Source organism: Vicugna pacos, chromosome 34 (assembly GCF_048564905.1).
Source record: "Vicugna pacos chromosome 34, VicPac4, whole genome shotgun sequence".
Lineage (NCBI taxonomy): Eukaryota > Metazoa > Chordata > Mammalia > Artiodactyla > Camelidae > Vicugna > Vicugna pacos.
Window position 1 is genome coordinate 16,976,062 of NC_133020.1, and position 13,721 is coordinate 16,989,782.

Sequence of the window (13,721 nt, forward strand, 5' to 3'; positions counted from 1 at the left end):
TTCATTTTATACACTTTTAAACTCTGAAGTTTTTTGCAAAGTATACGTAGGGTCCTGAAATTGGGGGATTTGGGGAAATGCCCAAGTTCAATGATCAGACTGAAATAGAAATTTTGTATTATTCAACAATTATTATTGCCTACTATGTGAAGGGCCTCATGCTGGGTGCTAAAAAAGAAAAGTTCCTGCCTTTATGGAGCTTATGATTTAGTGGGAGATATTTGAAGAAGAATAACGCATTAGGTAAAACAAAAAGGTGTAACAGAAGCAAGCAAGTGGAAGCATTAGAGAAAGTTCATCTAAAGCACTCAACAAAGCCACAAGAGGTTATTATCTGAGCTGATTATGTGACCATATTAATTAGTTTGCCAAACTGACAGGATAGGGTAGAATGTTTAAGGTAGAAGGTTTAATGCATGAAAGGTATGAAGACTATGAAGAACATGGACTATCCAGGAAACCATAAGCAGTTCAGGATTACTGAAATTTTAAGTGAAAGTTTATTTTAAAAAAAAATCTTGAATCCTTTTCTATGACCTTAGTATCTATATATCTATACTTACTTATTTACTATCTTAAAGCATCCTATCCTAATGGATAAGCCATTAACCAGTTTGTTGATAAGACATTCATGTCGTTTCCATTTTTTCACTATTACAATGTAATAATTATTGTATATATTTTCTTGCACATATAAAAATTTCTCTAAAATAGCTATTAGTGGATTTGCTAAATTGAAGGTAACGATGCACAGAATTTTGATCAATTCTGCTAAACTTCTCTTCCGAAATGATGTACAAATTTACAATCCTGCCAATAGTGTATGAGAGTATCTAATTGCCCATATCGTTACAAGGGCTAGATATTATAAATCCTTTTGAATCTTAAGATATCACTTTGTCATGCAGAGTAGACAAACTAGAGACAGGTTTTCAACTAGTCAACATAAAAAAGTGGTGAAGTCCTCCACTGTTGTTGTCATTTCGTATCTCGATTTTCCAGTTGCTGTCCGTGCTAATCAAATCATTAACGTGACAGTGTTGTGGCAAATTCACATTTGGAGCCTACAAGGAACATATTTATGGAGAGAGTTCAGTAGGATTTATTATTATTATAGAACTGGAAGCAAGTAACAGCTATTAAAATAAATGCTTTCCCAATTGGTTAGGAATTGAGTAGATCCCATTTACAGTTTAACATGGTCAAAATTTCCAAAAAGTTAACCAGAATACACACTGAAAGTGTGGCAGATTATTTCAACAGGTACCGTTCTGGAAACTCCTAGATAAAAAGATGCTATTATAAGGCGATGAATCAGGCTGGGCATTTTTGACGTTTAGACTCTGGAAGGTAAAAATCCACGTTTACAACTGGGTCATACACTTCCTGTACGTAGTCAGTTTGGGTTTGCCGACGGATGGGTACCCCTTTTCTGCTGGGAAACTAGGGTTAAGAAATGACTCTTAGAAGAAAAAAATTCGCCAGACTTCAAGATGGTCGTCGTCCTCCCAAAGGACCGCGCGCACCTGCCGCGGAGCAAGATGGCGCGTTTCCTCATCACTTCTCCAGGATGGAGATTTCCTTAACGTGAATCACGCAGTTGGAGGGCATCCCTGCCATTACCCAAGATGGTGAGTCGCGCAATCTCACCGTTTCCAGATTTCAACATGGCTCCCTCAAGCCGCGCCACCGGAGCTTAATCTCAGGAACCAAGCTCAACTCGCGCGGAAGTAGCGTCAGCGGAAGTTGTTGCGTAACGCGACGCCCCGCCCCCACGCCCGCCCCCGTCCCGACGCCCCGCCCCCGGCGGCGCTGAGAGCAGAGCCAAGATGGCGGCCGAGCTGGAGTACGAGTCTGTGCTGTGTGTGAAGCCCGACGTCAGCGTCTACCGGATTCCGCCCCGGGCCTCCAACCGCGGTTACAGGTACTGACTCCGAGGCACTACGGCGCACGCGTGCCGGTCGGGGATGACACTTCCCTCCTCGGGTAGCACGCTGCCTGTCCCTGCCACTGCCAGCTCTGGGTTGTCACCTTGCTAGCCTCCCCACCTGGATTATTATCGCCCTGGTCTGCTCTTCCCCGATTCTGGACTGCCATCATCCTTGTTTCCTCCGCTTAACAAAAAAAATTACCCTCCTGCGTCCTCCCACTCCTCCTCCCCCGGACCCTCTAGGTTCCCCATCTGCTCCCCATCATTCACGTCCAGTCTTGCCAGCTCCACCGCCGGTCACCTTTCGTTTCGCTCTTCCCTGCGTCCTTCAGCTTGTCACCCTCATCTCCCCTTCCTTCCCTCGCCGTCTCACACACGCTTCCAAGACCCCGTGCGCATCTGTGGGTAATCATTGTGTTCTTGGCTCCTCTCGGGATGAGCTCATTTTTCTTTTGTGCTGTTCAGTCTTGCCACCAAATATCGTCTTCCATCGTATGGTTTTCCCTTCAGCTCTTTTGCCAGTGAGCAAAGGTTAAGATCCTAAGTTTTCCAACGCTTGTCCAGTCCGTTACTTTTCAGTGCCTTTTCTCTGTGGCTCTGTAGTATTTGCTGCCTCCCTTCTCTCTTAACTTCTCCTATAGCCTTTGCTTCTAGAGTTAACGCAGCATTTTCTTTGTAGGGTTAACAAACCACCTTGTAATCCCATGACTGTGAGGGTCTTTGGATGCTGTAGGAAGTTGTGAAGTCATGCAGTCCAAAGAGTTAACATAACTCAGTGGGTTACCTGTTTAAAAATACGATCATGAGCCCTGGCAACTTAACAGCTATATGATTTGGGACTAATTTCTTAACCTCTCCAAGCCTAAGTTTTCTCATCTGTAAAATACGAAAAAAAAGTTGATAATAAAACCTGCTCTAGCTGTGTATCCTGTAGAAGTTTTTGGAGGGGTTATTAAAATCATGTAATAAGTGTGAAAAAGAATTTAAAATGAATTTCCTATAAAGAATTTAGGAAAGAGTAAAGCAGTATATAAATATAAGATACTGTTTTTATTTCTCTGACTCACATCACCATCATGATTTTCCTCTTGGCATTTATTGTTACCTTCTCTGAAAAGGTATCCTTTCCTTATGTCCATTATTTTGCCTCCTTACTAGAGGTTCCTTCATCATGAATCAGTATCTCTGTGCTTACTGACCTGTGCACTAGACCCTGGGGGTTGTACCCTTTGGCACAGAGGTAGTCCTAATTTCAGGCTTTCCATCGGATTCCCAAATTGATGATGAATAGGAATCTACATATTTTTGGATGGTAGTCGCAGGTACTAATATGTGTGAGTCAGCTGAGACATCTCCTTCCTTGGGAAGCCCTCCTGGATCTTCCATCCTGGCTTAGGTGTGGTCTCCGTGCGCTTCCGTAGCACCTGTGCCTGTCTCTATCCCGGTGCTGCTCCTTCCGCGTTGTAATAGATTGTTTGGTCTCCCGTGCCTTCAGACTGGACTCTGAACACCTTGAGGTCTTTTTAAACTTTGTATTCCCAGGGTCTAGCAGTTTCTGGCACATAATGAGGCCTCTGTAAATGTTGACTGAAAGAAGAAATTAGTAGATTACACTTAATTATAACAATTAGCACTGATTGAACTGTTAAATAAGGTAAAAAATAGCTCATGACGTCCAACTTTAGGAGCTAAGACATCCTAAGGGATATGATACACATTGAAGTGGCATTCTGTTCTTTTTCTTCTACTTCATTCATTTTTTTTTTAATGAATGTACAGGGGATTGAACTCAGGAATTGTGCATGCTGAGCCCCCCACTCTACAGCTGAGCTGGACCCAGCCCCACTTCAGGCTATTTAAAAGACCTTTTTCTCTTACCCATCTACAGCCTCTACCTTCACTTCCGGGTTTATCCACAACCTTTATCCTTGTGTCAGTAACTGCACTGAGCCATCAAAGTGATTTCTTAATTTTCCTCTTTTTCTTGTTACCATTCTGTGTTTTTCATGCTTATTATTGGCATCTTATGCTATCAAAGGAGTTTTACATCAGCCACTCTTCACTTGAAGAGAGCAGAACTGAGTTTGAGTTGTGATTCTCCTTGATTTGCTGGGTTACTTTTGGCAAGTTACTTAACTCTTTTGAACTTTAGTTTCCTCATGTATAAAAATGGATATACTGTTACTAACTTTGCAGGATCCTCTCACTTAATTTTTACCAGAATGGGCATAATTCCTGGCACATAATAGATGCTTGACAAATAGTACTTTTCTGTGTTTTCGTCTGTGTCGTCTATTCTGTTGTTTACCAGAACCCATTTTATATTATGAGCATGATTTACACTCCAGGCTGCCATTAAAGGAAAAACTCAACTTTATAAGAAGCAGGAGAGAGAAATGCTTTCTTTGAGTGACTAATAAGCTCAGAGGGAGTAACTGACTTTGATTCTCCTAGTGTATGTAAGCTGTTGCTTCCCAGACTCTCAGTGACCAGACTTACGGAAGGAAAATTTAGGTTGATGCCAAACTTATAAGTGGTTAGAAAATGGTTTCCCAATCTGTAAAACTGTTTTTTTAAATTCATTATTACCTGCTTCCCCAGCTAAATCAGTATTAAACTCAATAGTGTGTTTTAATGTAATGAACAGAATGCTGGACTTTGAAGTTAGGGATCATTCCTTACTGTGCTGTTGTCCTTTTCTTCATCTGGAGAGAGGTGTTAGGTCTTTCATGCCTATTTCATACGACGGCTGTAAGAATTTATTGCCAAGTAGATGAAAATTTCTGAGGTCAGTTTTGAAGACCAGTAAAACCAAGATTTCCTCAGGCTAGGTCTGGGGTGTGGGAGAGGAATTAAGGCTCAGGATGGAGGGAAACTGCTACCATGAGCATCCATTCACCTACTGAGAATTTGTTACACATTGGCCACTAGATATACAAATAAGCCAAGGAACCTGTCCAGAGAAACACATCTAGGCAGGCTTGTTCCTAATATTTTCAGTAGACCATTTACACTCTGTCTAGCTGGTGGTGGTATAGTGGAATAAGTAACAGCTCATTTAAAAAATCTAATACACAGGGACCTCTAGGGCGCTCTCGTCTGGATCAGATTCAGGTATTGAAGGTCTGTGAGGCAGGGCATCAAGAGAGAAGGGCATGACAAAGATTTATCTTATAAATCCTATTCAGAACCTGTGCTAATTAAAATTTTCATTTCATCCTTTTCACCTTTTGCCTTCCATCTTGTTCAGCTTTTTAAAATTTTGGTGTACTTTTACTGTTACCTTCCTAACCTGCAAGTATTAGTCTTCAGGTTCCCAAGGGATGAGTTGTCAGTAACTTTTACTTTGCCCTCCCTTTTCCACACTGCTGGCAAAACAGTATCACAAGTGCAGTGTTTTGTAAAATTGGTCATAATGTCTTAGGTTAAATAATGTCTTAAATAATGTCTTAGGTTTCATTCAAATTCACTTATAACACAAATTTTAAGCATTCAGTTTTGTAATGTTTCCATGGACATTTGTATCACTAGTCCACATGTCTTTCCTGCATTCCAGTCATATATTCAAATGCATACTCGGTTACACATATCAGACTCAGCGTATCCGAAACTGAACTCCCAGTCTTTCTTCCCAGACATGTTCTACCTGTAGCCTTCCTCATCTCAATTATCGGCAACTGCTCTGTTCAAGCTAGAAACCTTGGAGTCATCCTTGACTTAATCTCTGATTTCTCTCTCTCTTCTGCCTCACATCCAATCTGTTAGAAAATCCTGCTGCCTTTACTTTAAATATATCCACAGTCCAGCCACTTCTGCTACTCTGTCTTCCTGGTCACCACCATGAGTCTCCTAGATTACTCTTAACTAATCCCCCTGCTTCAGCACATTCCTACACCCCTTCTATTCGCAGCAAAGTAATCCTTTTAAATAAAAGGGAGGTCAGGTCACACCCTGCTTCAACCTGTAAAGCCTCCTCTTTCACTCAGAGTAAAAGCCAGAGTCCTTCCAGTGGCCTCCAAGGCTCTGCGTGATCAGCTACTCCCCCACCTCATCTGTCACTTTAATCACCATGGCCTCCTTTCTTTGCACTTGCTGTTTCCTACACCTGGAATGCTTCCCCCCAGAGATCTACACGGGTAACCCTCACTTCCTTCACATTTTTGCTCACATTTCCCCCTGTAAATAAGCCTCCCCTGACCACCCTCTTGAGTGCCGCAGCCTATTCGCCCTCCCACTGCCTTCCGCATCGCCCTGTTCTGCCTCTGCATTTTCTTTTTAAACGCTTACCACTGTCTTAAATATTAATTCACTTATTTTTTTTAATTATCTATCTTCTGTTAGAATGTAAGCTTCATGAGGGCTTTATTTTGTTCCCTCATGTATCCCAAGCACCTGGAACAGTGCCTGCAGCTTAATGCACACTCTGTAAATACTGGTTGAATTCAGTGAAAGGTAAAATGTTCAGGGCTTTGGGAAGGCTTCTGTTACCCAGCGTATTTCATTTAGTGGACTTCGTTGTTCCTTGATCAGTAAAACACTATTATGTAAATTACCATCTGCAGTATGAAAATAGTGTCATTATGATACACTTTTAATTGCTTTCATTTGTACTTTTACATCTTTTTATTGATGCTTATTGGACTTCAGAATCCTCAAGTGGTAACATTTCTTCTCTGTGCTTTGGACTGTATGTAACGTGAGGCATCTGTGTAGAGGGGGTCGTGGGCTACTCTTTTTGATTACTTAATAGGTAGAAGGAGTAACGATCAGGAACAGGGAATTAGAAACATGGCAAATGATTATGGGTAGGTTTTTAGTGTATTAAAGATGTGGATCTGAGGCCTGAGGCTTCCCATTTTCCTACCCTAGGGCATCTGACTGGAAATTAGACCAGCCTGATTGGACTGGCCGCCTCCGAATCACTTCAAAAGGGAAGATTGCTTACATCAAACTCGAGGATAGAGTTTCAGGTAACTTGTGCTGCTGACCCTCTAACATATTAAGGTGTTGGTTTGGTGTTCCTTTCAAAGCACCTTCAAACTGGGGACTAGAGGGGAAATACTTGTTAACCGAGTTTCAGAGTTTTGCTTCCTTTGCTCACAGAAGTCTTTTTCTTACCTGTCAGGGGAGCTCTTTGCTCAGGCACCAGTAGAACAGTATCCTGGCATTGCCGTGGAGACAGTGACAGATTCCAGCCGCTACTTTGTAATCCGGATCCAGGATGGTACTGGTAAGGATCAGGGACTTGAGTGGGATGAGCCTAAGGAAGTAGTTCAAGCATTTCAGTGAAGGTGCATCCCCATGCATTTATGCCATTTCTCTTTACTAAATTTTCTCCCTTTTCTTTAAATTTAACTATAGTTGCTAAGGGGGAAGGATTAACATGTTGTTTATAATAGATATGAATACAAGTTCAAAATGTGGTATTAAAGATAGATATAAATAAATCAAAATGTATATCTAACCAAAGAATTGACACATACTGCCTGCTGATTGTTTGTGGTGATGTTTGCTGGGACTGTCTTAAATCACCTGTGTTTATGGTGATCAGTATCTTTTCTCCATAGTCTGTGTCAGAGGTTGGCAAACTTTTTCTGTGAAGACACAGATAATAAATATTTCAGGTTTCGTGGGCCGAATGGTCGCTATTGCACCTACTCAGTTCTTTTGCTCTAGGGCAAAAGCTGCCGTGGATAACGAACGCGTGAACGCAGTGGTGTGTTTGTGCTCCAGTAAAACTTGATTGACAAAAACAAGCTGTGGCAGCGTTTGGCCCGCGGGCTGTCGGCAGTTTGCGGACCCCCGGTCTGTGAGACAGCGCGTCGCACTCACGGACTTGATCCGGCTAGGGTGACCGCTGTGTTTTCGTTGGGCAGAGTGTGCTGCTGGGTGCTTCCTGCTCTGAGGATTCCTGTCTTTCTCACAGGGCGAAGTGCCTTCATTGGCATTGGCTTCTCAGACCGGGGCGATGCCTTCGACTTTAACGTCTCTTTGCAAGATCACTTCAAGTGAGTGACACTGGTCCTTAGTTGCCAGGTTAAGTGTTTTGGGACTGCTGCTGCTCAGTTGAGTGGGCGCTCTCTTACCTCCTGGCTTCTTTATTTGATAAACTAGTTCGTCACGGACATAGATCTTCCCCTCCACTGTTTTCTGGCACTGTCTTTGTACCCATCCTTTCCTTGTAGCTGGGGTGTGTTTCTGATCCCTGTGCAGCCGTTGGAGATGATGCCTTTGTTTCTTCCTCTGGAGACGGGCCCTTGCTTCTAGGGGGCAGAGGGGGGCGCGGCAGTACCGCAGGGCTGCGCGTGAGCTGTGTGGGGAGCTCTGTGCATCTTGTGCCTGGGCGGCTGACGCGTCCTGTGCCCCTTGCGGCATTTCTTCAGCCCGTTTGATTTTGGCCTCCCACCTCGGGCAGGCGTGCCTCTGTGCTTCTGCCTCAGGACTTTCTGACATCGTGGAAGGCCCCCAGTTAGCGAGGGGGCAGCCTGGAAGGACCGAGGAGTTAACGGCACCTCGGGGTCAGCCCTCAAGTGCAGGGGTGGGGACTTGTGGCTCGGTGCCCTCTTGGAGGGGCAGGTTTAACCTGCGTCTCGTGTGGTTCCTCGTGGTGTTGAGCCCCGGTTGCCCTCTTTCTTGCTTTCTTTTCTCATGTTTCATGTTCCCTTTCTCTGCTTTCTGGAATCATGTTTCACATAAATTAGCTACATTCAAATTTGTCAGACCCTATTTTCAGGGAATCCCAATTAAAATAACATTCTCTTTTACTGAAGGTGGGTAAAGCAGGAATCTGAGATTTCCAAAGAGTCTCAGGAAATGGATGCTCGTCCCAAGCTGGATCTGGGCTTCAAGGAAGGCCAGACCATCAAGTTGAGTATCGGGGTGAGTGTGGTTCCCCCACCTGTCCTTGTATTTCCGTAAGCCGATGACTTCTCTTTTGCTTTCTCTCACTCTCCTCCTTTTTTTCTTTTGTAGAACATTACAACCAAGAAAGGAGGTGCTTCTAAGCCCAAGACTTCAGGGACCGGGGGTCTAAGCTTACTGCCGCCCCCACCAGGAGGCAGAGTCACCATTCCCCCACCGTCGTCCTCAGTTGCTATCAGCAATCATGTGACTCCACCACCCATTCCGAAATCTACTCATGGAGGTAGCGATGCAGGTGAGTCTCTCCAGGGCTTTTTAAAAACTTTACCATTTTTCATTTTGTTTTTTGGGGGGTTGGTAATTAAGTATTTACTTATTTATCTATTTATTTATTTTTCTAACTGTTTATCTGTCTATTTAACTATTTATCTTGACTGTCTGTCTCTCTCTCTCTCTGTTTGTCTATGGAGGTACTGGGGATTGAACCCAGGATCTTGTCTCTACCACTGAGCTAGGCCCTCCCTCCTCTCTAGTGCTTTAACTTTGAGAAATCATATCTTGGGTTTTAATTGGGTAGCACCCATTTGCCAAGGAAAGTGTTGTGGTTTTGCTATAAATGGGCACTTTGTCCTGACAGGTGATTTTGGCAGCCTCTAGCGAGGGGTTAAAGCTTTCCTAGGGAGCCGAGAGTCGTGGTTCCTGGTGGGTTCTCTGGCAGGAATTGGGTAGTTAGTAAGAAGGCTGTGTCCTTTGTGTGCCTTGCTGAAATGCTAGGAGGCCTGAGAGTCAGGCGGACCAAGATTGTGGTCCTGGTGCTGCTACTTTATGTCTGAATGTGTTTGGTAACATCGTTTAAGATCTGTGAGTCTCCACATCCTTGCCTGCAAGCAGGAGACGTAAAACCACCCCAGGACCGTGAGGGTGGAATGAGGTGACGGCACCGAGCACAGGGCTTGTGAGGCAGAAGCCATTCAGCACGTGTTGTTTCTTCATCCTTCCCATTTCTCCCCAGGGGCAGTCGAGAGGAAGTGAGACAGCATCTGATTTACGAGAACATTTTCATTTTTCCTTACTGTCTGGGGGGATAAAAGAATAGATAAAGTTATTTCCACTTAAAGAATGCAAACCTAGGACTTGGGAGGGAATTTTCCTAAGATTAGAGAATCAAGCGTTAGAATCTAGGAGTTTTGCCTTTTATCTTTAATTAATTAACTATAATTTAATTTAATGTAACTTAAGGTTTAAATTATATCATTAGTCATTTATAATTGATGGCTGAGAGCCAGCTTTCTCTTTCTGGAATTTTTGAGCTGTAAGTGGTTACAGTCTACTTCTTTTGTAAGTGCTGCCAGAAGGCACTGAGGAGCATATCTAAGATTTATTTATTTACATTTTTTTAATTAAACCTTTTATTTTGAGGTAATTGTAGATTCACATGCAGTTGTAAAAAAAAATAGTACAAAGAAATCCCACGTACCTTTTACCTCGTTACCCTCAGTGGGACCATTTTGCAAAACTGTGATCGAATAGCCCTGCTAGGAAACTGACACTGATACCGTTCACTGGTCTCACTTAGATTTCGTCATCTCTGTGTATTCTCATTTGTGTGTATGTGTATTTACAGCTGACCCTCGAACAACGCAGGGTTTAGGCGCACTGACCCCCACCGTGCAGTCGAAAATCTGTGTCTGACTTCACAGCTGACATCTGCAGGGTCAGCCAGCCACAGATCATGCCATACTGTACTGCGTGTTTACCGGAAAAAACCCATATATAGCGGACCCCCACAGTTCAAACCCGTGTCGTTCAAGGGTCAGCTGCTGTTCTCTGCAGTTCTGTCGTGTGTGGGTTCCTGGATCCGCCCCTGTCCCCTTGGTGAGGATGCTGAACAGCTCCACCACTGCAAGGGTCCCTGGTCACCTTTTTGTAACCATACCTCCCCAGCCCCGTCCCCCCACCCCCAGTCCCTAACCCTTGCTGCTCAGTCACTAGTCTGTTCCCCATCTCTAATTTTGTCCCTTCAGGGCTGTTCTGTAAATGAAGTCACGCGGCGCATAACCTCTGGGGTTGACTTTTTCCACAGCCTGAGTCCCTTGAGACTCTCGAGTTGTGTGTATCAGCAGCTCGCTCCCGTTGACTGCTGAGTGCTGCTCCACGCGTGGGTGTACCGCGGTGCCTTCAGTCATCCCCCGTGGAAGAATGTCTGGGGTGTTTCTAGTTCTTGGCTATTATAGATAAAGCTGCTGTGAACATTTATGTACAGATTTTTGTGTGAATGTAAGTTTTCATTTCTAGAATTTTTGTAATGTTTCCCCTTTTCTTTTTCCTTTTCTCACCTCGTGTTCAGATATCCTTTTAGACTTGGATTCTCCTGCTCCCGTCACAGCACCAGCAGCAGCTCCAGTTTCCGCAAGCAGCGACCTGTGGGGGGACTTCAGCACCGCACCCAGGTATTAGCACAGGGGAGCCAGCCTGCTCCCAGCCACGAACGGGGTCTGCGTGCGGCCAGGTGCAATCTCTGGCATGGGGAAGCAGAGCACTCGCAGGGCATTTGGAGCCTTCGGTAGGAATCCTGGGTGAGGAGGTGGAGGAGCGCCGGGGGATCAGCAGGCTGCAGGGAGAAGCCTGATGGGTGTCTCAGGCCCGGGTGAGCAGCTGCTGTGAGGTGTAGTTTCAGGGATTCTGAACAGAGATTTCCCGCAAACCTGAAGGAACAGCGTTCCTGTCCTGATACGCCTTTGGCCTTCTCTCTGTTCTCCTGCCTTGCAGCTCTGTTCCAAGCCAGGCGCCACAGCCATCCAACTGGGTCCAGTTCTGAAAAGCAGCCACAGGACATTAAGGACAGACTTGAAGAACAGAGATGACCTGAGGGCGCCAATCTGTGAGGGAAGTTAGGAACCCCTTCCCTCCCCAGAGCCAAAATTACTGGACAATCTTTGTCACAGCTGCTCCATTGCGTTCAGGCCGGTTTGTGTCCCTCCCTTACAATCATCCTCCGCTGTACAGCCGAGAAAGCATTTCTTACCTCCTGCTCACTGTCAAGGCGGGGGAAGAGCAGGTCTTATCGCGCTTGTGGCTGACCGCAGGGCTCGGAGGGCCAGGGTCTCTTTGAGGGGGAATGACCTCTAACATCTGTAACATTCTTCTCCATCTTTAAATTCATTACCTGATTTTCAGAATCATCTCATGACCCTGTGTGCCTCTTTGTGAAGCCCTGTTTAGCGATTTCAGGGGAGACAAACACCTTGAGACCTTCTTTTCCATTAACCCAAGACTCTAAACATGGACAGACCTCAGTGTTTACAGCCTGAGAATTTTGATAGGGGCGGGGATGAACAAAGACCCGTTTCCTGGGTCTCTGCCGTATGGCGACCCTCAGGCTCATCCTCTTCGGGGAGCGTCCGGTGCGGGTGCAGCCCCGTTGCCCTCGTGTGCTTACATGTCTCTTCCTACGATAAGAGGGTTGTGTTTGCTGCATAATGCACCATCTTTGATCAGCGGGGGTCTCGGATGATGGGGCTTCGAGGGTCTGTGTTTTCCCAGTTACATTCAGAGAAGCATTTACAGTCTTGCAACTCCGTCCGGCGGCTGCATTTGGAGCACGGCGTTACGTTGTAACAGCCGCATCATCTGACCTAACATTGAAGGGTTTAGGATTTTTAACCTGATTTGTAGAGCAGAGAGGTTGAAAGCACTTAACTCTTGTTCGGTACCCACATTGCCTTGCTGCCTGAGTATCTGGCCCCTTTCCATGGACGTTTATTTTTTCAGTCCACTAGCTCCTCAGTGGAAAGCTGCTATGACATGTATTGTCACTTCTGAAGGGAGCTGAAGAGCCATGGCTTTGGCTGTGATAAGTTTTACCGAAATGATGGCTTTGACACCCAGGGCATCTCAGAGGCAAGTTGCTCTCCCACCACTTTCCCTTCCCCCATCCCACCATTCCTTTTACAGTGCTGTGAAGGAGTTCCCGTTCCTAGGTGAATGGGCACCATCTATCTTGTTTGTTAATGGGGAATTTTGAGGGTAAAATGGGAAGACACCATTTCTTCCCTTAGCTCGTGTTTGGATGTGTACACCCTGGCTGAAGGGAGTCCTTACGTTTAGTTTCAAAATAGATTCTCTCGCTCTTGGATTTCCTTCTTGACTCTTTTTAACTTTGGGTCCATTTTTCTTTTTTCCGTTGCTTCCCGTTCCAGGCAGCTCTATTCTTACAGAGCCATGGCAGGACATTTAAAAATTCCAATAGAAAACACTAAAAGGAAAGTCTGTAGAATCACTAGTGACTAACTACTGGGAACCTATTTTCTCAGCCTTCCTCTATGTTGTGTTCTTTGTATTCTCAAGATGATAATATATTATGTATTTGAATTGCTGAAAAACTGAAAATGAAGTTTAAGATATATGTATATAAAGCGTATGCTGTATTGGTGCAATAATGGTAATTAAAAATATGAAAAAAGGTAGTGTCTCTTTTATCTTTTAATTTACCTGTTTCATTACCTTTTTTTAAGGATTTAATTGACCCGATAGAGATGGGCCAGTAGGCAATAAAAGGACATTTTGTATCTATTACTCTGTTTTAAGAAATAGAGCTTTTAAGAGGTCAGACCTCTGTGCTCATGGTTCTGGGCCCGCAGAGTGCTCCTTGTGGAGAGCACTTGTATTTATTATTCATTTGCTGGTACAGTTAATTTCATTTGCTTCAAATTATCTTCACAATCTAGGCCGCCTCTCACGTCCTACTACCCTGCTCAGCGTACATGAGGGGAACAGTGCACGAGGTGGAACTAAAGTGGGAGGCGTGGGCTTTGGAAGCCAGAAGGATCTCAGGATTCTCATTCAGTGATTGTCACGGAGATGTATCAGAACGATGTATGTTTGTTTGTTTGAATTTAAAGTACCATGTACTGCTGTCTCCAGAGTCTAA

The 13,721-nt window shown here is 44.5% G+C and overlaps 1 protein-coding gene and 1 long non-coding RNA gene across 2 annotated transcripts; one reads left to right on the forward strand and one right to left on the reverse strand.

The window, feature by feature from the left end:
* Positions 1 to 481: 481 nt before the first annotated feature.
* LOC140691355 (uncharacterized) lies at positions 482 to 1,711 on the reverse strand. The gene is made up of 2 exons (XR_012066984.1): positions 1,651 to 1,711; positions 482 to 1,064 (listed from the first exon to the last, which is right to left on the reverse strand). It is a non-coding gene; the product is annotated as an uncharacterized lncRNA (long non-coding RNA).
* A 91-nt stretch (positions 1,712 to 1,802) lies between these two features.
* NECAP1 (NECAP endocytosis associated 1) lies at positions 1,803 to 13,257 on the forward strand. Its single transcript, XM_006218391.4, has 8 exons — positions 1,803 to 1,924; positions 6,800 to 6,900; positions 7,056 to 7,160; positions 7,857 to 7,938; positions 8,701 to 8,809; positions 8,903 to 9,086; positions 11,139 to 11,241; positions 11,561 to 13,257. The coding sequence occupies exons 1-8, from the start codon at positions 1,830 to 1,832 to the stop codon at positions 11,607 to 11,609; spliced, it is 828 nt and encodes a 275-aa protein (XP_006218453.1). The 5' UTR covers positions 1,803 to 1,829; the 3' UTR covers positions 11,610 to 13,257.
* Positions 13,258 to 13,721: the final 464 nt, after the last annotated feature.

Excerpts from the sequence above, each read along its gene's own strand:
- NECAP1 (XM_006218391.4), top strand. The coding sequence starts at position 1,830 with ATGGCGGCCGAGCTGGAGTACGAGTCTGTGCTGTGTGTGAAGCCCGAC. Across the intron at positions 6,901-7,055 it reads ACTCGAGGATAGAGTTTCAG|GGGAGCTCTTTGCTCAGGCA; the intron begins GTAACTTGTGCT and ends CTTACCTGTCAG. Across the intron at positions 7,161-7,856 it reads CCGGATCCAGGATGGTACTG|GGCGAAGTGCCTTCATTGGC; the intron begins GTAAGGATCAGG and ends TCTTTCTCACAG.